General features: G+C 33.8%; 3 protein-coding genes across 3 annotated transcripts; 1 reads left to right on the top strand and 2 right to left on the bottom strand.

Moving 5' to 3' along the window:
- Positions 1–533: 533 nt before the first annotated feature.
- LOC123720126 (putative FERM domain-containing protein FRMD8P1) lies at positions 534–10,660 on the bottom strand. Its single transcript, XM_045676623.1, has 11 exons — positions 10,428–10,660; positions 10,051–10,265; positions 9,723–9,848; positions 8,296–8,535; positions 6,709–6,874; positions 6,266–6,427; positions 4,470–4,655; positions 3,309–3,438; positions 2,414–2,554; positions 1,118–1,235; positions 534–736 (listed from the first exon to the last, which is right to left on the bottom strand). The coding sequence occupies exons 1-11, from the start codon at positions 10,556–10,558 to the stop codon at positions 552–554; spliced, it is 1,800 nt and encodes a 599-aa protein (XP_045532579.1). The 5' UTR covers positions 10,559–10,660; the 3' UTR covers positions 534–551.
- A 267-nt stretch (positions 10,661–10,927) lies between these two features.
- Positions 10,928–12,556, top strand: LOC123720463. Its single transcript, XM_045677074.1, has 3 exons — positions 10,928–11,231; positions 11,336–11,507; positions 11,597–12,556. The coding sequence occupies exons 2-3, from the start codon at positions 11,343–11,345 to the stop codon at positions 11,981–11,983; spliced, it is 552 nt and encodes a 183-aa protein (XP_045533030.1). The 5' UTR covers positions 10,928–11,231; positions 11,336–11,342; the 3' UTR covers positions 11,984–12,556.
- LOC123720461 (post-GPI attachment to proteins factor 6) lies at positions 12,554–22,888 on the bottom strand. Its single transcript, XM_045677071.1, has 5 exons — positions 22,827–22,888; positions 22,260–22,566; positions 21,888–22,136; positions 16,220–17,368; positions 12,554–15,825 (listed from the first exon to the last, which is right to left on the bottom strand). The coding sequence occupies exons 2-5, from the start codon at positions 22,543–22,545 to the stop codon at positions 15,104–15,106; spliced, it is 2,406 nt and encodes an 801-aa protein (XP_045533027.1). The 5' UTR covers positions 22,546–22,566; positions 22,827–22,888; the 3' UTR covers positions 12,554–15,103.
- Between the last annotated feature and the right edge of the window lie 5 nt (positions 22,889–22,893).

The following is a 22,893-nucleotide window of genomic DNA, read 5'->3' as shown; positions in this document are numbered from 1 at the left end:
GTTGTGTAATACAAAAAACTTGGCGATTAAAGAGTGGCGGAGAGTGTATTGCCACTTCTTTCTAACGTTCTACGTCCTCGATTTGAGAACTGGCAGTAAATCTAAAATTAGAAGCATTTTATGTATTTTTCTTTTTTTTTGACGTTCATAAGTATATTGTGTTACCTAATAAATGATTTTTGACTTTGAATAAGTTCTTATAACTAGAAGTTATACATATGCAATGCATGTTGTATGAATAAATAAGCAGCAAGCACTGATATCTATTTTCATAACGGTGTAAAGTGTCAACGCAATTTGACAGTGACAATTAGATCAGTCAAATCGATGTGGTGTTATCCGTAGACCGTATATATTAAATAAGTAGGTATTTTTCTGTTTCTCGATACTTATATGATATCCAAAACTTTGGCAATTTCATTAGTCTATGTAAAAAGCCCTCAAGAAAAAAATATGTTTTTTATAATAAATTAAATAAAATATTCTGTCAAATACAATATTATATACATATTACAGATAGTAAATAAAAAACCTTGAACACGATAACTTTATTAATGTTTAGGGAATATCCAGGAAGGTTGCGTTTGATGTAATCCAGTAGACCAGTCTCCAGCTCCACCAAGTAAATTGCCTCTTCCATCGTGAGTGGCCAAGGCAAGTCGGGACAATTTATTAGCCAAACGCCGTTGAGGGGAATCCGGTCGAGATAAGGGGGGAAGGGATATACTACCTGAATCTAAAAAAAATATAGAAAATATGAAATGTGTCTGCTTATATAGGACTTTATATTTGTCTTTGCACCTTCTATCAAATTTACACGGACTGTTCAGATGAGTTGTCCTGATTAAAACGTCAAGGTAAGGAAGGTAAATTCCACCCGTATCAGCTCGACGTCCCTTGTTCCACAACTGAGAGTTCCACACTACTATGTGGAACTAGCTGTCCACTGAAGTATTTCTGAACTCGACTTAGGGTCCTTATCAAAACGTGTACCAATTCTTAAAAGGCCGGCAATGCTCTCGCGAGCCCTCTGCAATTGAGTGTCCATGGGCGGTATCACCTAACATCAGGTCCCCGCTTGTCCATACAATCAGTTCATAGGATACCCATGACTTACCTGAATGGTAGTCATAGTTTGCATGGTCGCTGGGTGTCTCCTGTCCTAATCGTTTTCGGTATTCACCTGCGAAATGTCCTATTAATGTGTCCATCATTATTGCCTGCTTTGAAAATACCTGGAATTAAATTTACACACACAATATTAAGGATAATGTATGTATTTCTGTAATAAATAAATAGAATACATTAAAGGACAAAAATCGATCGAAAAAACAACTATATATTATTTTATTGTCGCTTATTTTCAAAATAATAAACAATTAATAGCATTTTATATAGTGTGTGTGAAATATAAGATTCGTAGGATTTGAGCTCGCTCTACTGTCGCTACAGTTCTTAATTGATGTTGACAACATTTACGTCATTATAGTTCGACAGTAATCTTAAATAAATAATTTATTTATCGTTTTCAATGTGGAATATTTAGATTTGATTAATTAAAAAAATCCGCATAATCAGCAAATATAATATGCAAACTTGATACCTTATTTAAAAATTATAAAGGAATTGCAGTGGTACGTAAGATACGTACCACTGTACGTATCTGTACCGTATAATTACGTACCACTGTACGTATCTGTACCGTAGTGGTACGTATCTACGTAGCCTCTTCACGTATCACGCGATATTTTGCTTTGTGATGAGAGCAAGATTTGTGATTCGAGGAATCGTACTACAGACTACATGGACACTGTCACCCATTTGAGACTAGACATCAGTCTGTCTTGATAACCTCGTTTTCGAAGCGATTTTTCTTAAGTTGGGATCGCGTTTTTAGCTTTTTGTACATTTATCATTATTTTCATAACCATGGTCCCGAAGATGACGTCTATTGAATTAAAGCGTGAAAATATTTTCTTATTCAAAGAAACTCAAAAACAACTGAGGTGGGTAAAACTCCAGCCAACGGATGAATGACCTTCGTATGTCGAGGTACCACTGTATATGAAGTCTGTTCTTTTCCCGGAAAGACTCTTGTTAGTTTTTTAATCATATAAACCCTGCTAATTTTAGTTAAAGAAATATAATCATGCTATTAAGGTAAGAGCGCATGTGTCACAGTTGTTCAGTTTACTTACTCTGTGCTTTTACGGAACTGACGTCATAGTCAGCCCGGAGGGGATCATGTCGAAGTAGGGAGAAGGATATAAAAACAAGCTGCACTTGCGCACCCGGGCAATTACTAAAATTTTAAACTGAATATTGAATCAGTGAAGAAAAGTGCCCAACTGAAGTAATTCCAATACTACCGACATCAAACTAACACCCTATATTTTCTTTCACATGTTCATACCTGTAATATCTTGGAGACTCGTAAGCCATTTTCAACCACCATAAACTGTAGGAAGAGACACGGCAGACAATCTTCATTATCATCTGAGGGTAGACCGATATCCCATGACAATTCTTCGTACAGCAATCCCAGTAATACCGTCTGTAAGTTTATATTCGATAAAAAAATGATATTTGCTATTTTCTATAGCTTTACTAGAAGTAGGTACTAAATTAGTATGCTTAAAATTCGCTGGCCCGAGTAAGTCTTTAACAAGGAACTTTGGTAGCGCTGCCGAGAAATTTCAATTAGCCAACAGATCAACAAAATTGGAAATTAATTCCGAAGAGATTCCGATTATACCCCCAATCAGGTGTTTGTACAGCTGCAGATGAGGCAAAGGGAGCCGGAAATTCTCAAGAAATTTAAGATTATTTGAGAATTTCTTGAATAATGCTTAGTAATATTCGATTCCTGAGTAATTCCGAACCAATTCGATTTTGGGTTCTTCAAGTTTTCTTACGTAAGTCTTAGTCATCTTACGTAATTCTTGAAAGGCCGGCAACGCACTTGCGAGGCTTCTGGCAATATGAGTATGGGTGGCGGTATTACATAACATCAGGTAAGCCTCCTGTTACATGATATAAATATTTAGGTCCATTTGCCTGCTGTTACATAAAGAAAATTTAAGGTGGCATTATTAGAGTATCACTTCCATTCAGTTCAAAACCGCATTTTTTTAAAGTAGATCTTTTACCAGTTTGGCTATATGGCAGTCATAATCAGCGCTATATCTAGACTTTGAATGTTATCCTGAGAGTTTCCTTAAAATATTTTCGTTAAAACTTTATAAAACCCGGGTTCGAAAAGGCCTTACACTTGCGGCACGCTTGCGGTGTGTTCTTTTGATACTCACACTTTCCGTGTCATCAATGACGTATACCCCATTGGAGTTAACAGCCACCAGTACTGGAATGTCTTCATGCATCAAAAGACTCGTTAAACTTCGAACTGGTTGTTCTATTTGACCTTGGAAGAACGCTGCTCTGTGGTTTTAAAAGTAAATTATTTAATATATTTTTGGTTAATGTGATTTTCCCTTCTTTCTAAGGATATACATGTTGATTATATAAATATTTCATGCATTAATGTTTAATTTTATATTGTATTTAATTTAAACACCAAAAATTGCGTAAAATCTAATAGCTATTGTAATAGAAGAGAAATTACTCTACTAGAACGGAATACCTAAGAGTTGATGGCTGAAACTCCAAAGTCATATGAAATGTTTGAATTTTGTAAACAATACAATTTGCATAGAATTTTCATACTTCTGAGCTACGTGATATGTGAAGTGATAAGCATGGGCTATCCTCTCAAATTATGCAATTCATCAATTTGTGGGCCTCTGCGCTATAACGGGAATCCCCCGTTATAGACACACGCGAAAAATACATCGACCGAAAACAAGCGACGGGGAATTCCCCGTTCTGTTCACTAGAGACTCGTCCCACATAGGTTGATTGATTTCAACCTTATGATGGGATTTTTTATAGTTACAAATATTTTTTTTGTTTAAAATATCGCCTATTGTTATTAGTGAGAACTGGGGGCCCTTTGTATCCACGGTGCCCTGGGCCCTTAGATCCGCCCCTGGTCACAAGAATACGAAAGGTAATGCTTCGGTGGTTTGGCCATGTAGAACGGATGAATGAGAAGCTGCTTACAAGTAGGATATAAAAGGAAACCGTGGTAGGTGACGTCGAGTTGGGTGGGCTTTTCGTACATACCTAGACCAAATCCAGGACTAGTAGAGAAGGAATAAGTTAAAAGATAGGTCATCGACGAGCATGCATGGTGAATGTCATGAAATTGGAAGCGAGAGGTTATCAGGACCGTACCAAGTGGAGATCCGTGTTCTCAACCTTCCGCTTCGGGAACGCGTGAAGGTATAAATAAATACATGACCATGTGTCAACTATTACCTGATTCAGGAATTTGTGGACAAACATACATAGATATTATACTTAAAAATTGCTCTATTCTGATAACTTCCTTTTTAGTATTGAATTCTCACCCATAAGTTGGCAATGTCCTGGTATGAGCAAGATACTTGTGCCTCAATTTCCTCGGAGGGGCTGCGGGAGGTCTTTGAGCCTGTTCTAGGAGTTTTGCCTCGGGGCTGCCCTTTCGCCCCGCGGGCCGTAGTTTCGCCCATTGTCCTGATCTCGCATGCTTCGGCAGATATTTGTCCTGGTTCTCTCTGTTAAGTAATGGTTACTATACGGTATATTTGCGTTCAGACTTTATAAGATATCCTACGAGCTAATTTTTGGTAAGCCTATTTGAGAGCCTTTGACGCCCATTAGGGACTGGCGATAAAAAAGATTACGTTTATAACATGTAATTTTATTGCACATAGTATTGTTTTTTGTTAACTTAGCTGTTACACATTGAAATAAAACACTTTTTTACCAGAATGAAGCTTTACGCATGCAGTAAAGCACGCGAAACGTGGGAAAAAAATATGTAAAATAATTATAAGTTTATAATAGCTTCAATCCGGTAAAAAAGTGTTTTCTTTCAATGTATATTTATTTTTCCTGCAAGCTTACTCCATAATATGATTACAGACTGTAATTTAGATTTTGCGCCGTACCACGCAATATCAATATGAAATTGGGGTTTTTAGAATAGCAATGTCAAGCAATCGTTGACTTATTTTTAGTTAATTATGAGCGTAGGGAAAGGTACTAAGTATAGTCCACGCATTTTAAACTGAGTCGTCGGGCAAATGTCCCTGACAGTAGGAATGTGCAAGCAATGCAACCCGTTATCAATACTTAGCTACCTGCTCACGCCCTCTGACTCCTGATAGGTCGTTACGAGTAAGGGTTGTTGTTTCTCTATAAATATAAGATTTTTTATTATGAGACTCATTGCCAAAATCGGATAAGGGTAAAAAACCGCCTTCACCGGGCTAGCTACGCTCGCCAAAATAGCCCGAGCTAAGCTGTAAAGGCCCTTAAGGCCAACAGCGAGATTCCTTACTTAAAAGAATAAAAAGACACTCAATACATTACTTACGCTGCGTAACGCAATACGCACAATGGAGAATTTGTTTTCTAACGTGGTTATGAAGTAATTAAATGGTGACATTTATATTACAAAAATAAAACCTTATTTTCAGATAGCAAAAAAATATTCCTATCAACTTACTTCACATAATCGATCAATCGTACCCATCCCACCATCGATATCCACCTCTACAATTACGCACATCACTACACCTCTCCATAAGACATGTAAGTGCGAGCGAGACAGATAAATATGATTTATGATCCGAAGCCACACAATGCGACTACTATAATTGGTAGACATTTTATATTTGTTCGGTTTCATTGGCCAGTGGGAAATACGAAATTAATACCATCATAAATATTTATTTTATTCGAGTTATTCGAATTAGTTCATATGTTATTTCAAATTTTATTTGATAAATACATTTTACGACGCCGGACAGTGCGATTAGAACTTTCTTTTCTCTTACTGTGTTCTCAATTCTTTTATTTATTAACTTGGTTTCTTCGGTGTAAGCTTTCAACTTAAATATACATACTTAAGACCTGAAGAAGCTTCCTTTGTTTCCCTACTACCTAGCCCACAAACTATTATTATATGGTGCTCGCCTCACGCGCACCTATAAAGGCATACAATGAAAAATATAAAGAAATGTTGAAAAAATATAAGAATATACTTCGCATTACAAGAGTTCAAAAAAGACACTAACTGATTTGTCTCTTTTCAACCAAGAAAGAGAAGAGAGAATAAGGGTTCGTAGCTAGAAAATCCTAGATTTTTGCTTACTCTCACCTAAAGAACTTTGCGGTATGTCTATGGGGATCGTACGGACCGAGCTGTATTCTTGCTTGAAGGCCGCCCAGCATCAGGGCTTGGGCGCTTTCGAGGGGATACCGCCCTGTGACTACATTGTGACGTGCCTCTTCGTAAAGTAACTCTTGAATCCGGGAATCCCTGAAATATTAATTAAAGTGAATAACTGTTGGAATATTTGTAGAAAAAATATAACCCATATAAACCGAGAGATTTTTTTAAATTTTGACCGCTGCCCTAGTTTGAAACGTTCCTGTTGAAAAAATTTATATTACCCATGAACACATGAATAGCTGGACACAAGTCGATCTATATTTTTTTAGGTTCCACCGTGGATTCGTATCGTCCACCTGTAACCACTGGAATGTGTCAAATGATGAGCTTTGGTAGCGAGCAAAGAAATTTAAAAAAAAATCTCTCACTTAATTCCCTCCTCAAGATGCTTAGGGAAGAAGACATTCCTCTGAAGCCTTAACGCTGGCTGGTCCCTGCCTCTTCGGGATTCGGATCCGTGGCCATATCTTTGGAGTAGTTTCTGCCAACCTGCCCATACACGCCACGGGCAATGGTGGGGCTTTAATTGAATTTCTGAAATCGAGAGAAATGGGCACATTCGTAGTTTTAGTTTCTTTTTAAATATTTATTTACCATCTGCACGGCATTCGGTATTATGTAGATGTATAATATTGTCTTCGCCGCTAGTAATACTTAGGTGGAAAGTTGCCAATACTTTTATCGTTTTTCGAAGTAATCTCCGTTCCTCTCTACTCATCGCCGCATTCGATGGAACCACTGAGAAAAACACTGGGCCCGTTCTTCCTTAGCCCTTCTATGGCACTTTCGTACGCTTTCACCGCAGCTTCAGGGCTCGTAGAGCGAATACCTCAAATTTTATCTATAGTTCTTGGGTATACATAACAGGACGCCAGGTCACGACTGTATGGCGGATGACTCATTATCTCGATACTGACAGGTGGCAGTCACATGTTCACCAGTCCATGCGAAGGTGTTTCTGATCGTCGGTTAAAGTATGGGGTTGGGGTTAAAGTAAGTCGCCTAAATGTTCATGTAATATTTTTTTGAACTTGACCCATACCAATGCCTAAGCTTGCCCGTATGTGCTGATAGGTCATTCTCTTATCTTCCTCTATCATGCCTCACACAGCACTGATGTTATCTTCAGTAGTCGCTGTTAATGGACGTCCCTCACCCGGATCATCATTGAGATTGCTACGTCCACGCTTAAACTCGTTAAACCAATCGTAAACAGTGGCACAAAATGGGGCTTCATCAAGAAATGCTAAACGCAGCCTATCATAGCTTTGTTGTTGAGTAAGCCCTGAACGAATGTCATAATAAATCATTGACAGAAAATTTTTCTCGCGTTAGGTTCATTATCACGCGGAACAAGAGTTTTAGATTTACCGCCAATTTACAAAAACAATAGACAAATGAATGCAATATACGTTACGTCACCAAAGAGTTTTCATTAGCAATGTTTCTAATAACTATATTCGCATTAGTTAATTGAAGTTTTTTAACTATATGTTCTCTCGTAAATTATAAGTATTATATAAATTTATTTATATTGTCAATAAATACGTAAAAATATGTTTATACTCTACGGGGTAAATTTTATAAAATCAAATCATTTTACCAATCCAGACTTACTTGGTACTAGGACAAAATAAGCTTAAATTTCACTTCATACATCAAGTATCAGTTTCGTCTTTAACTCACAGTTGTCTATTAAATTGTTTGACAACCCCTTAATCCCCCCCCCCCCGGGTTTTTTTATTATTTCCAGGCGTAAAGGGTCACTACTACATTAGAATCACACAAACTTGTTCAGATATAGTCTTATACTTTGTATATTTTTATTCTAATTTGAATTCGTCCTTGTTTCGATCTAACTATAAGGGACCATTCACTGTTCATATATAAAAAAACGGTAGTTGCAAGTGAAAACTTTTTTTACTTATTCTACAAATATCATAAAACATTCTCACCTAACAAAGGACTACACATCCACAGAGCAAACACATTGGCAGCTAGATTTCTGACGCTCGGTGTGTTCATCCCTAATTCCTCAGTAGCCAGTACAGCATTGAGGAACCTGGAGGCCGTGACGCACGAAGGCACCTCCTCAGAACTCATCTCAACCATGATGGCTATTCGGGACATCAGATAGACGCATGTCACAGGATTCGAAGATCCGGTGGAAGATGATGCTGTACTGCCAGAGGAGCCTGAAAGATTTGTTAGGTTCAAAAGTCAAATAAACTTGTTTGAATGAATTTAACTTAGGGTCCTACAAGAAAATACGAGTAGCGATTCTTGCGAGATTTTTGGTAGTGAAGTGGCAACATTACCACTTAAGATATGAGGAGCTCTTTTTCCCCTGTCATTTAAAAATATGCAGCGAACGAAGTGATTCCAGCAAATTCATTCTACTTAGGAGAGAAGAACATATGTTATTCTGTTGATTTTATTATTAGTGTTGATTAGTAGCTTGTACTGCCATGTCAAAAAATTACACAATAATAATTCACGGCTACCTGTAGTTTCGAAATAAACGAAGAGCGATTCTTTTCTATTGATATTGTATTGAATAATTAAATTATAATTATAAAATAGTCTAATATTTAAAATGGATTTTTAAATGTTAAACTAAACTCTATACACATGCCACCGTAAAATTGTAAATACCGTTAGGTTGTAATCTATCTCGCAAGATTGTGAACCTCAACATACTCCTTACAATTTAACGTATTATTATTCGGTAGATTGTAATCTATCAAAGTGAAAGCGTCAAATTACAATCTTAAAATTGTCAACTGTTCAAAGGCTATCCCTATTAATTGGTCGGCTTTATAGTAGATCGTAGAAAAAACCAATATGGTTGCGCGGGGCAAAGGCCGTTCCGTTTCACAATTTGAAGGTTTCACTTCGATAGATTACAATCTATCGAATAATAATACGTTAAATTGTAAGGAGTACGTTGAGGTTCACAATCTTTCGACAGTACACAATCTCGCGAAATTGCAACCTAACGGTAATTACAATTTTACGGTGACATATACATGTATATGCATCTCAACAGAATTAAGGTAGTTTGAGACACATTCTTCTTAATTAATTCTAAAAATTACACGTAATTAAAAGTAAGTTTATCATAGTGCGGGCTTACACTCGGTCGTTACTCAAAATTTAAATAGATTATAAGGGTATGATTCAGAAACGAGAGTTAGCGCTAAGCCTGCCTCCCGTACGTCAAAAATATATTGGATTTTGACACATCGGACACATAAATCGCGCTAAGTCCTGTTTCTGAATGTCTCAAGTGCTAAGTATAAATCCCGTATGTCAGATCCAATGTGTTTCACATACAGGAGAAACTTATTCATGTGATAGACATTTTGAAAATATGTCTTACCAGGTAAAGGTGGCGAAATGGCACTGGAAGAACTACCCCCACTAGTGATAGGTTCCGTGGTACTAAACGACCCTGCAGCGATGCTACTTGAACCTGTCTGATTCGAACAACTACTTAAGTTTGATCCTGAAAAAAATTAGCTGTACAAGATCTTTTTGCGTCTCTTAAATTAAAAATGTTCAGGATCACGGATACAAGGTATTTTATTTTTAAATAATAATAAAATTAACGTTTTTTTTTAGATATAAATATCCATGAAATAACTTGTAAATATTTATTATTAATACTAAAATATAAATATATTGTTTTTATATAAGATTTTACATACCCATAACACTTTTCTCCAATGAATCAGAACTATTGCTCTCTTTGGAGTCCGGCAGAGTCTTATGGGGATCATGTTTATCCCAATCCCCATGTCTGCCCAAGGGGCTGTAAGACAGATGAGGCAATCGCTGGGACACGGAATATAAATGCGCGTTCACTTCCGCCTGCAATTTCTGACTTTGCATCGAATAGTACTCCTCGCGAGATCGAAATTCACTGAAATAGAAATTATATATAGATCTAAAGAAATGTCATTAAACTTTAGTTACGTTTATTTAAAAACATAACAATTTCTTAGTAGTACTTACTGTCGATTTGTGCATTTTTGTGTTTCTTAGTTTCGATATAAGTTATGTATTATTATAATAATAAACCTACTTGTATTGATATTCAGCCTGTATTGGATATCCTCGCCGTGTGTAGTCCACAGGAATAATAGTAATATAATTTCCACTATTTTGTACATTTGGGCTTTCAACATAAGCTCCCATTTCTGATTGGTGTTCCATGTGAATATAATCTCAATATTAACTCATAAAATTCTACTGTATAAAAACCAAACAATATTGATTGGTTTTTGAGTATTAGCACCGTGCCGCGCAAACGCGGTTTAGGCCCTACAGATGAAACAATCGTATGTAGAGAGTACGCAGTATTTCACGTAATTTAATTTTACATATTTAACATTCTGCTGCATTATTTTCTTGAACATACATAATATTTTTCTGTTACGATAAAAGAAAGAAAATAAATTATATACGGCATATTCCTTCTTCTGGTTTTTAAAAGTTCGGTAATAAATGAGATGATAGAGAATAAAGGTAAACTTATGATGACTTTGACATATCAACCTGGAAAATGACACTTACCTCTTTCAAGACGCGAAGTGCCAGCTGTTCAATGTTTGTTGTTTTCCAAGTTGACTGTTTTAATTTTTGTTGATTTCCGTTTTAATAAACAACATACCAAAGTAATGTATGGTCTTTAGTATAACCGCCACAGGGATTAAGTTAAATTGTGTGTATCACGATACGTAGTTCTACGTTACAGATTAGGAATTCGTAAAAAGCGCAAGCTGGAGTGATATGATCAGGCAGCAATAAACACAATCACCACAAATTAAGTTAAAGTGTTTATTAGTGACCTATAATCACTTATATAATTAATAAACATCTATAAACGGTATTTATAATCCCATTTCGTTGAAGCCTTCCCAAAAGGCTCTTGCCTTTAGCGTCCTTTATTTAATATTCGCATTTTAATGAAATCTAAAATGTTATTCAAAGGTAAAATATGTCACAAATAGAAGCAAAGTTGAAAGAGTATAGAGCACTTAGAAAGCGACAACAGTTTATAGATAATATCAAACAAAAATTGGACAACTCTAAAGATAAGCTCATTAACTTTTTAGTTCCAAAATCAGTTGAAATGGATAAAAAAGTGGAAGAAGTTATATTGGTATGTCACCCTTCTCAAGCCTGTTAATTTTCATTGAAAATTGCCTACTATTACAAAGTTTTGTTTTAATACTTGTCATTAAATTTCAGTTGGAAAGTGAGGAACATCCATTAAATAATAGCTCAAAATCTCTACTTGAAGATACAGTAGATTTAACATCAGAAACTAGTGAAGTTGAATATAATGAAGAAAATCAAGAATCATGGCGGTATTGTATGCTAAAATGGTCAATATACGGTGTTATTTGGTTAACCTTATATATTATTTTTCTAAATCTACAGTTTGGTGCAGTATTTTTTGTTATATCAGTACTTATTGGTATTTATGTAAATACAAGTACAAGACCAAAAAGGAAAGGTGAAATTTCAGCATATAGTGTGTTCAATAAGAATTGCAAAAGTATTGATGGTACACTAAAAGCAGAACAGTTTGAAAAAGAAATTAGATATGGTGCAGGAACTGTTCGCTCATTTTAAGCAAATTGTTTTATATTGCTTTATTACACCTCAACCACACCATGTAGCCAGGAGTATATTTTGTATTATTATGTATATATACACACTAGCAGCTTAATAAGCTGATATGAGTGTATTTGCAGAAGCCATCTAACATGTTTTAAAAGAGATTGAAAATGAATAGGCCTGAAAGAAAACACTTTTTAACTGGATTAATTATGTAAAGTAATTATAAGTTTACAAAAATACATAGCTTCAATCCGGTTAAAAAGTGTTTTCTTTCAATGTGTGAAAGCTATGTCAACAAAAGACAATACTATGAATAGGCCTATTCACTGGTACCAAATTTTGCAGTTGTTATCAACCATCTCTGTGATATGTGACTATATCGCGATCACATTGCAAACACTTTGTCAGTATCAACATTTAGTCGGTAAAACAATGCAACTACAAAAACAACTGCAGCAACACTATCCACATGTAACCACTCCTTGGCAGAATTTTGTCGTTACGACGTGATGTGGTTGTGGTATGTGTAAAGAAGGCCTTAAATGTTGTTATTACAAATTAATATAAATAAAACTAATTTAATCATTTTTGGTTTTAATTATCACATAAATATCTAACAAGACATATTTTCATATTAACACAAATAACAAATTCGGTAAAAAGAAACTGTATGTAGATTAGAATATGGAAGTCAACTGGTGTCATGAAACAGTTCACACCACTTAATAATAATTAGCATACCATAACAGTGATATAATTTTTTGTCCATAAAAAGCATTCTGTAATTACCGCTAGAAATAGTATGTTAATGTATGTGACAGGCAACTAAGACTAGCTAAGGCTAATAAAATCTTTAACATATTGTACATATTTTGTTAATATAGTATATAAAAAGAAAAAAATATCTATTTAAATAAAATGGAAATTAGCAGAGATCTTATCCACAAAAACAATTGAGCATAGTAAAGAATGTGACAACTGATAAGCTAGTAAATGCATTCAGAATGTCATAATGTAGAAAGAGCACCTTGACTAATAAACCAAAGATATCATTGAATTAAAAAAAATATTTTTTAATAATGCCAAAAATTGTAAGATATTTGATGATGTATGATATGTTCTCTCGTGTGATTTTGAGGAAAGAATTATGTCACCTTGTCATCAATTATATATTTTATAAATGCAAAATGTATGTACCAGGTATCACTGGAATTTATAATCTAAATGGTTTTTTAAGTCTTTCCTATTACATGCATCAAAATATATCATTTCAAAATGCCAAGTTCCAGACAATATAATAGTTGGGCAGGATCAATTCCTCAAGTCTTGTGCATAGTCCTTATTTACAAATCATTGTATATTCATAAATAACATGATACTTTCATATTTGAATCATATATTAAAATGTCTAATTACCTTGTCCTATAAATGGTATTTAAAAAAAATAGTAAAAAACCAACCAGATTTTAAATGAGTTCCTAAACTACTTTAACAGATTAATAAAGGAACAGAATTCTTAGTTAAACTAATTAATCAAATAAGTCTAAAGATAGATTTCTGTCTTCAAGTACGTAAGTATTTTTTATAATCTCAATATATGAATATAACTATAATTTCAACTAATTAGCTTATACACATTCAATCTACATTTCTGTTATCAGTGTCTTTTAAATGTAGCCTACAAATTAAACTACTTTGTTAAGTGCAAATGATTTAATATTTTGATATCAGTTACTTGCAAGGTTTTGGTGTGCTGAAGAAAAACATTTTTTTTGTTGTTGTTGTAATATACTTAAAAAACACTTATCCGCCTCAAACTACTTGCTGACACTTATTTGGCTACATCCATTATATTATTTAAACATACATTAAAATCTTCATCTATTTGCGTATACATTTACTACATTGAAACTTATAGTAATGTGTTAAAAATAGATGAAATTGAACAGTATAAGGCACCCAAGTTAGCAATTGGAAGTCGGAACTAGGATGAACTCTAACTTCACGTTTACGAAAAAGAGTTCAAAATACATCATAGACGGTATCCAGAATGCATGGCATTCCATGTAATAATCTCAAATGTAGTAATATACATAAAAGTAACTTAGTATTTTTGACGGTTTAAGGATGAGTATTGAAATTACAGCACAAAAATACAATATGCTTAAAGAACTATAAAATTGTAGAATATGTAACAGAAATTTATTTAACAATTAAACTAAATGGCAATTCCGTGCTGAGTAGTAATAGCGGCCGGAAAACCATATCTGTGGCTTCGTTATAAATTATAGTACACACGGTTCGCGCAATCTAGTGCTGTAACACCGACAAACATTGTGATCTAGTGACAAACTTTTCATACTGCTGTTAGCCAGCGAGGTCCAAGGAATACGCTTAGCACAAACAAATATTAAAATTGAACAGTTCTCGTAATAGACAATTTTTTTTAAAATCGAATATCGTGCACCCTGAGTGTATTTGGGACTTAAACGAAGCACGAATATACGTTCGTTCGTCACGTTCAACGTCTGTAGGTATGAACGGACATTAATTTCGTTTATCCCGGCCACAAAAAACGACTTCTTCTAGTGTATAATAAATCTATATACACATGTACTATTTATATATTGTCCTATGAAAATGTATATGTAATACAATATCACAATAATATTTGTTAGAAGTTTTTGCATTGACTAGGTTAGTTTTCACTTCTTACTTACAACTATTATAACATTGCAAATGGCATTACCTATTATGCTTACGTTACTATGTTCTATATAAATATCAAAATCGTTTCCAAAAGACTTCTTTCGACCAAATAAACTGTTCGTTTAGATGTTTTGCTTCTTTAGGTGTTTAATATAATCAGTATAAGGGCTTAGTCAAGATGCCTTAACAGTAGTGTATGTAGAAAGTCGAAAATTAAATTTGTATGAAAATGACAGTTCAATGTGACAATGACAATTTGTCTACAAACTTTCATACAAATTTAGCTAAGCCTCCAGAGGCATGAACAATTCGATAATTCAAAAAATATTCTATTAAATAGTATAATAGCGTTGGTGATCAAGTTGTCTTCTCTATTGACAATGTTTTACGATGATAAATTTATTTGGTCGATAAATAAATGCATTATTGATTCGTGGCTCTCCTAAATATATTACAAATCGGCCGCCAGCAATACCCCGAGCTCGGAACGAACGGATTCATATCAACCCTTTTTACATCTGGCAACAGAAACGCAACACTAATCGCTATAATCATATGCCATATCGAATGAACTATTTTGTAATTTTGTTCCGTCTGCAAAAATGCGTAGCAGACCAAACCAACTGAAACTAGAACTATGCCAAATGGCAGGTGCCTAGAATAATACGTCTTAGGATAACGCATACAATGCGTTTTATTATAGTCTGTATACCACGATGCCAATAAAATGGTAACACCGATCGCAACTGGCAACAAAAACGCAACAAACGAATGCATGTTCCATGTGGTTAGAAGAGCGATAAGGATCGCTCCAGTTAGCTGAAATGTTGATCTGAGTTTATCGCCGATAATGCTCATAGCGAGAAGGGTGACCCAAAATGACATTAACCCGCAGTAAAAATCTCCAAATTGTAGAATGTTTCCTCGTATTATGCAAAGCGCAACTTGCGCTGGCGCATCACAAGCGTGGTAGAACGTTGAAAACACCATTGTAAATGCATACATCATGGCTTCGGTGTAGTAGTATCGTATGCAGGCGACGTAAATCGAGAACATGAAGAGAAAGTTGCTAAGTGTCAAAAGTAGTATGGACACTAACATGTAAACTTTACTGTCCATTCTTGAATTGTCTGAGCAGTCCCAACCTTAAATTTAATAAGAAATATTGAAAAAGAACACTTTTCATATAGATTTTAGGTTATTTTATATTAACAACGTTGTCCAGTGGTAGAACGTGCGAGACAAGAGAACTATTCGAGCACTTGGATGTTCTGGTTGAAAATCTTCATTTCTTAAAAAGCAGGAGAATTATGACACATAATAATCACCTAATTGGTTATAAAAAAATATATGAAAAAGATGCACACTCATTCCTGTTCGCGTTTAAAGCGATGAGCCTACTACCCCGTATTAAATATAAAATAAACAACAGTTAAACTATTAAATAAATTGTGTTAAGTAATATTAAGTAAATTAATATAAAAATCGTAAGGGAATTATAATCACGCTACATAAGGAGATATAAATTATTCAACTTACTTCCATATCCTGCTGAACACGAACAGTATGACATCACCATACCTCCAAAGGTATTCAAACCGCAGTTGCCATGGTTACTGCATCTGCCATTAAGACACGAAGTAGACGATATAGACAATACTATAGTCGCATTGCACTCAGTTTCACCCTCTCTCGTTATATTCGAAAACGTGTTTGATTCTACAGAGCTGTCAGTTTCTGAAGTTTGAGAGTCAACGTAATATCTAGTCCCGTTGTCTGAAGTACGACAGGGGCATACGACTTCATCACAAAACAGCCTAAACGTTAAATACCAGTTCCCACTATCCGGATAAGGTATAAGAATTTTCTCGTAAATCGACTCTGAATCCGTACTATTTAAAACAAACAATGCTGGTTTAACTCTATCATTAAATTTACAGTGTCCAGTCTTCAGTGGTATACTAGGGTGATCGATGTCCATACAAATCACGGCCTTGAAGAATTGGTTATCCTCAGAAAACGCTAGCAGCGTACCCTTCTTCAACTCTCTCTTATACCCCATATAGTATTTCAAACTCATCAAGAGACTGGCTTCTATCGCTAATGTACCACCGATATCAATGAACTGGTTAACTTTAAATCGTAAAGCTTTGATTTCATTGGACGTTATGTTTACCAGACTGGTTGCATCTTGTAAGTCTGTGGTGGGTAAGCCATAATCGAATGTGAAAAATCTACCTTTATCGTCGCGCATAAGGTCTATAATAGATTGCTCGGCGGGTTCATCATATTCTCTGAGGTAGTAGGATTCGCAATCTGCTATATTTGAAGTGTTACCAAAAATATTATCGACTTTTATATAATGCCATGAGCTTGGAGAAGAATCGAATACGATTCTTTGTATATTCAGTCTTGGATCAAAGTTGCAGTATATTATATAATTTTCCTGTGACGGTATTGAATTTGGCTGCACTTGGAATGTTATTTTTGAATCATTAGGTGCAGTATTAACTACGGTTATGTTCAGACTTATAGGATCTATATTATCTGTGGACATACATTTATATAATGCTGGCAATTGTTGATAATCTATGGTCAAAGTGTTATAGCAGTCTATTATATCAATTTTCTCTTCCCTTTTCACTTGTAAATCCGTGTACAATATTGTGTGGCAATCAGCAACTAAGCCTGAAAAAATAGAAAAAGCATGCTTATTTGTCTGTATCGTTTATAAAATTAGATTATCACGGTAACTTTTGAATAAATTACTGAAATATTTGGATTAAAAGGAAGAATTTTTTTTTATCCTGTATTTAGGGTTTTATATAGATGTCTCCCAAGAGTCAAAGTCCGAAAAAATACAAGCACTTTAACAGCGTCAATCTTCGAACATTGTACAAGATTGGTTACATACATTAAAACTGTTTTTTATGGAAAATATTAATCGCCACTAGATTTACCTAGGTTAATAATTATTATCATTAGTCACGCACCTTTTGTCAATGCATTTATATAATGTATCTCTCAAGATTTATTAGTTCATATATAAATTAATTAATTAGTAAATATTAGTTCATTTGGATAATCTGTTTTCTAGTTTCAAAAGTTCTGTCATGAAAAGTCATAGTTACACTAAGCTAATCTTCGTTTGCGATAATTCAATAGTATTTTAGAAAAAAAAAACATAGTAACATTCTAACTAGTATTTATCTCATTTATCACAGCGTATACACAATTTGGCAGAAAGAGACGAAATACTACTCACGAATAAGGAGGATAATCAACTTACATCCTGTATCTAATTAATAATAAATATACACTCATAATCATAAGAGCTATAAGTTACATATAAGTTAACTTCAGGAAAGGTTTAGAATCTTACACCCTTACCACTCTCTACTCAATATAACAAACTGTTTACTGCGAAAAGATATTTAAGAATGCTGAGATACAGTGTTTATAGAATCTAACATTGAAACATACAATTATAGAACTGGACTATAGCATCTTGAAACAAAGTTCAAACAGAAAATTATGTTTATATAATTTTCTTGGCACCGTGCCCAATGCATTTGCAGAAAATGGTGTAATAATTTTCACCTTGTAAAAATTCATATATTTTCATCATTCATCATTCATCATTATATACATTTCAAATGCATTGTCATAAAACAAATTGTGAATTAAAATTAAATAAATTTTAGTTTTAATTTAAAAGTATTCGTGACGAAACATGAACATCACTCTCTGAAAGACAGATTGTCTTCAGTGGAAGTACTTTTTTAAACAAACAGAACTAATAACAACTCATGCTAATTCTTTTCGATATTATCTTCCATTCATAATATCTACATCAACTATGAAGAAATAATGACTATATTTAATTAGAGATTTAACTATAAAAATCATCTTAATATTCTATTAATACATTTTTAGTCTATGCGCTACCACATAGAGAATTTTCTGTTTTGCAGAAAAAAAAACCCAGTACTAAATTAAAAAAAATGTGTATTGTACGTAAGAAGTGAAACTTCTATACGACCATTTTTTTTAAATGATTTACTGTATGCAACTTTACACAAATTGGTTGAATAAAGTTAAATTAGATTAACAAAAGGCTTTTATTATCATAGACATGAATGCAAATAATACAATTATTTCATTATTTTGTTATCGTTATTAGATATTTTTGTTATTAATGGCTTCGAATCTATTCTAATCAACCGTGGTAGGGACAAGAAAAAGATGGCGTGTAGCGGAAAAATGTGACCCGTAACCGAAAAATGTGACGGTATTTTTTTTCCAACGCCGATAAAGAAGTTTTACTTCAATAAATTTTTACACTTTTCAAATTTTCTCTCCACGAAAACCTTCCTCATAGTACAAGGAATAAATAGAAAAACTACTCAATTGGTCCAACCGTCGAATTTTAGGCTTAGCAACATATTTTCCGATTCATATTTGTTTTTATAAATTAATCTCAATTACTGAAATAATGTCATTTATCCAACTTAACATTAGGTTGAAACATTGGACATATATTTGAAGCTTTTGAATATCCTATGCAAAAATGTAATCAATCTTTAGTCTAGCTTAAAATTCATAATAACACTAATATCATTAGTATTTTATTCGATTGATAAAAGGAAACGAGGTTAACGTGGGTTAGACACCTACGACAATTGAATGGAGTCCGCGAAGTAGGTCGGAAGTGGTTACAATCAAGGCAATATGCGCAACCGACAAATTGAGGCGCAATGCATGAATGCAGTGTCGGCTTAAAGATTATATTTTGTACCAGAGCTAATATAAAATAAATAAGCTGTATTTATAAACAATATTATTAATTCTAATTTAAATACAATAAATGATGCATTACTGTCCAAACTTTACCAGAGTGCTCATGCTTGGCCTGCTTCGAAACAGAAAAAATGCGTCTCCAGAACTTTTAAAAAGAGATAATTTTGTATTGGCTATTTTATTAGATAACATAAGAGAAACAGCCTTCTGAGTCCACTATTTTCTTATAGGTGGTTATAGAAGAACGGGTTGTTACATAGTTTTGTTATTAAATTTAACCTTGGGTATGTATATGACTTTTCACCATTTCTGACCAATGAGCGTTTTATGCCGCGATTACTTGTTCGTCCGAAGTCAAGACGTTATACAAGCTATTAAAACTTGTATTTACTTATTTAAACAAATTTATATTATATACAAAACAATACACCATTGCATATAGAAAAAACAACAACAAAAAGTAGGACAACATCGAACTACTCATATTTTTTGGTCGTAAAAACCGATAGTCGTTACAGCCCATGACATTGTTATTAAGTACCTAATACGATATAATTCAGCCGGGACCTTTGATTTTGGTCAATATAACCGGTATGTTCTAAACGACGGTTTTGACTGTATTTGCCTTTTAAAGTTAACTATTTTATCTATATGCATCGATATTAACACACTTGGTTACTTGGTAATTTACATTTGGTAATGTGTTTAAAGTAACTGAGGTCGCGACCACTTTTCCATTTCAACCTCGTATAACAAATCCAAAGCACCTTGATATCAGAAACAATTGTTAATTCGGCGGAAATCAAACAAAAGGACAACACGCAAATTGCATTAATATATCAAATATATATTCTGTATTATGTAGCTTGAAGCTCAGTAAGCAGTGAAAGAGCGTCCACTCAACTAAGACTTCTGAGGTCATGCGTTAAAATCACACAGTTGCAGCAATGGAGTTCTTTTTCTATGCGTGCATGTGCGAAGGAAAACATCGTGAGGAAACCGACATGTCTTAGACCCAAAACTCGACATGTGTTAGACACCGAATGATAATAATCCACTTGTCTCATAGGTTGTAGCGCCATTGGATTATTATTATTGTAGCTTCAAACGCTACTAAGTTTCATCTTTCTTATAAAATTTTTATCGTCATTAAAGGTCAATCAATGAGTCATCAATTGAAAAATTTGCATCGTCAATTTCCACTAATTGATTAATAATTCTGCAGTTCGGCATAGAGGACATAAATAAGGATAAATGTAATTATTCAGTTTGTTTGTTCGCCTTTTATATGGTAACTATAGTAACCCGGACACAACATTGCACATATTCATAGTTCGTTCTTTTACAGCTGAGTACGAGTCGTTTATCGATATATTTACTGATGTTCATTGTGTGTATATTGCATTACATACATGAATAAATAATATTAAGATTTAAAAAAATTCCAAGCATGGGTTGTATATTTTACTTTTATAGCAGGTAGTAACTGCCATATTTTAAACTGAACTACACGTAACACGTGTTCCTATTAACCGGATGACTTAAATTATCCTCTTTGGACCCTATACAAGTGTTACTTATTTCACGCCAGTGGAACTGTTTAACATGAACACAATTTGATGTGATTTTGAACCTATGTGTGTCCAACAACAACATAGGTTGTATGAAATACCACAATTTTCAAACAGCATAAATTATATATATGCAAGTGAATTTGCTGCCAGACTTGAATGTAGTAAAATAATAGAAGTCTATTTATAACCTATTATCAATCTGGTTATTAATAGAATGATAAGAATTTGCAAGTTACCACGCAAGTTATAACTGACCAGTGACTTATACAACCCACACATGAAAAAATTAAATCAAAACCATCCATCCAACCATCTGAGCCGTGTATAAGAAGAAAAAAATAAATACAAGTAAAGATACTACTTCATAGCAGGTAAATTAGTGAAAATTATTTGTTAAGTTTTTCTTTTACTATACTTGAGAGTTTTTTTTTCTAAAAATAAATATATTGTTGTAATGAATGATTTTAAAAGCATGAAATTAAGTTAGAAGTACTAAAAAAAATTAACATTTCATTTTTATTGAAGTAATATAATGACTTGGTTTTAAGTTATAACTATAGAAAATTTTATACATTTATATATTGGTATACCAAAAGCTTAAATACTAAGGTCCATATCTCAAGTCAGAATTTTGTCTTTAGTTTTGTGTGCTGTCAAATATGTCAAACTTCTAACACAAAAAAAATTCTTACAACTCTTGAAACTAGATTAAGGTTTGATTGAGGTTCTAGAATATAGGGCTTAGTCAAATGTAACACTCAGCAAACTTCACTTACGAAACAGGTATACTCATACTTATTTTATCTTTCTATACAAATATATTAATTGAATACCTTGTTGTTCCACCTTTTGCCCTCTCGGATCCTGCCATTTTATATAGACCAAGCCAAACCAATAACCTGGCTTTGGTTTATGTATTGTATATGTTTGGTTCTTGCCATCTGATAAAAGCTCTATTGTATGTATTTCTTCTCTTGATTGTGGTTGTATAAAATTTTTAGGAAAGTCATAGCCATCTGGATTAACTGCAGGGTAGGAGCCATGCTTTATATTTAGTATAACTTCTTGAGGACTACATGATCCTAAAAGTAACAATATGTAATTATACAGATGACTCATTGCACGACACAAATTCAAAGGTGATATAAGAGATTTTAAGATTACCTACATCTATATTTATAATCGATATATTTTTTTTTACTTACCAATATTATTTAAATGTAGTTCTTCGGATTGAATAGTGAACCGAGCTTCTTCTATGTCAGTTTTTACATGGTACATCAACACAGAAACTGTCCGATAACTTCTGAACATGAATACATCCGTAGCTATCTGCCGGGTAACGAGTTCGTAGTTATCAAGTATTTCCGTGCGAGTTTTTGTCAACTGCTCTATCAGTCTTCTCCTCCTTATTTCATCCTCATTTTCCTTTTCATCGTTACCGGCCACAAAACACAACAGCAGAAAATAAAAACAATATGAAAGTTCCATCTCATAACATTTGATGTTAGCCTATAAAGAATTGAGATTAACTTATTATCTTATCTAATTATTATAAGATAGGTACGAGGACACTTAAAAACATTCGCTATAATGTGTAACAAAATTTGTTTAATTATATCTATGATTTTAATAAATAAGACGATGAACAAAAGTAACGTTCACTTCGGAACTAGATCAACAAAACTGAAAATTCAAAATGACAATATAATTGAAAATGACGTTTCTAGAATTATCAATTTAAACATTTTACAAAAGTCAAGCTTCATTACTGTGGCATTGACATTCGACAACTGACAGCAAGCACAACTTCAGTTTGAAGGTCATGGTAGTGACCGG

The sequence above is a fragment of the Pieris brassicae genome, chromosome 2 (assembly GCF_905147105.1).
Source record: "Pieris brassicae chromosome 2, ilPieBrab1.1, whole genome shotgun sequence".
Classification (NCBI taxonomy): domain Eukaryota; kingdom Metazoa; phylum Arthropoda; class Insecta; order Lepidoptera; family Pieridae; genus Pieris; species Pieris brassicae.
The sequence above is the reverse complement of the archived record's forward strand: the minus strand, read 5'-3'. Positions and strand labels throughout refer to the sequence as shown.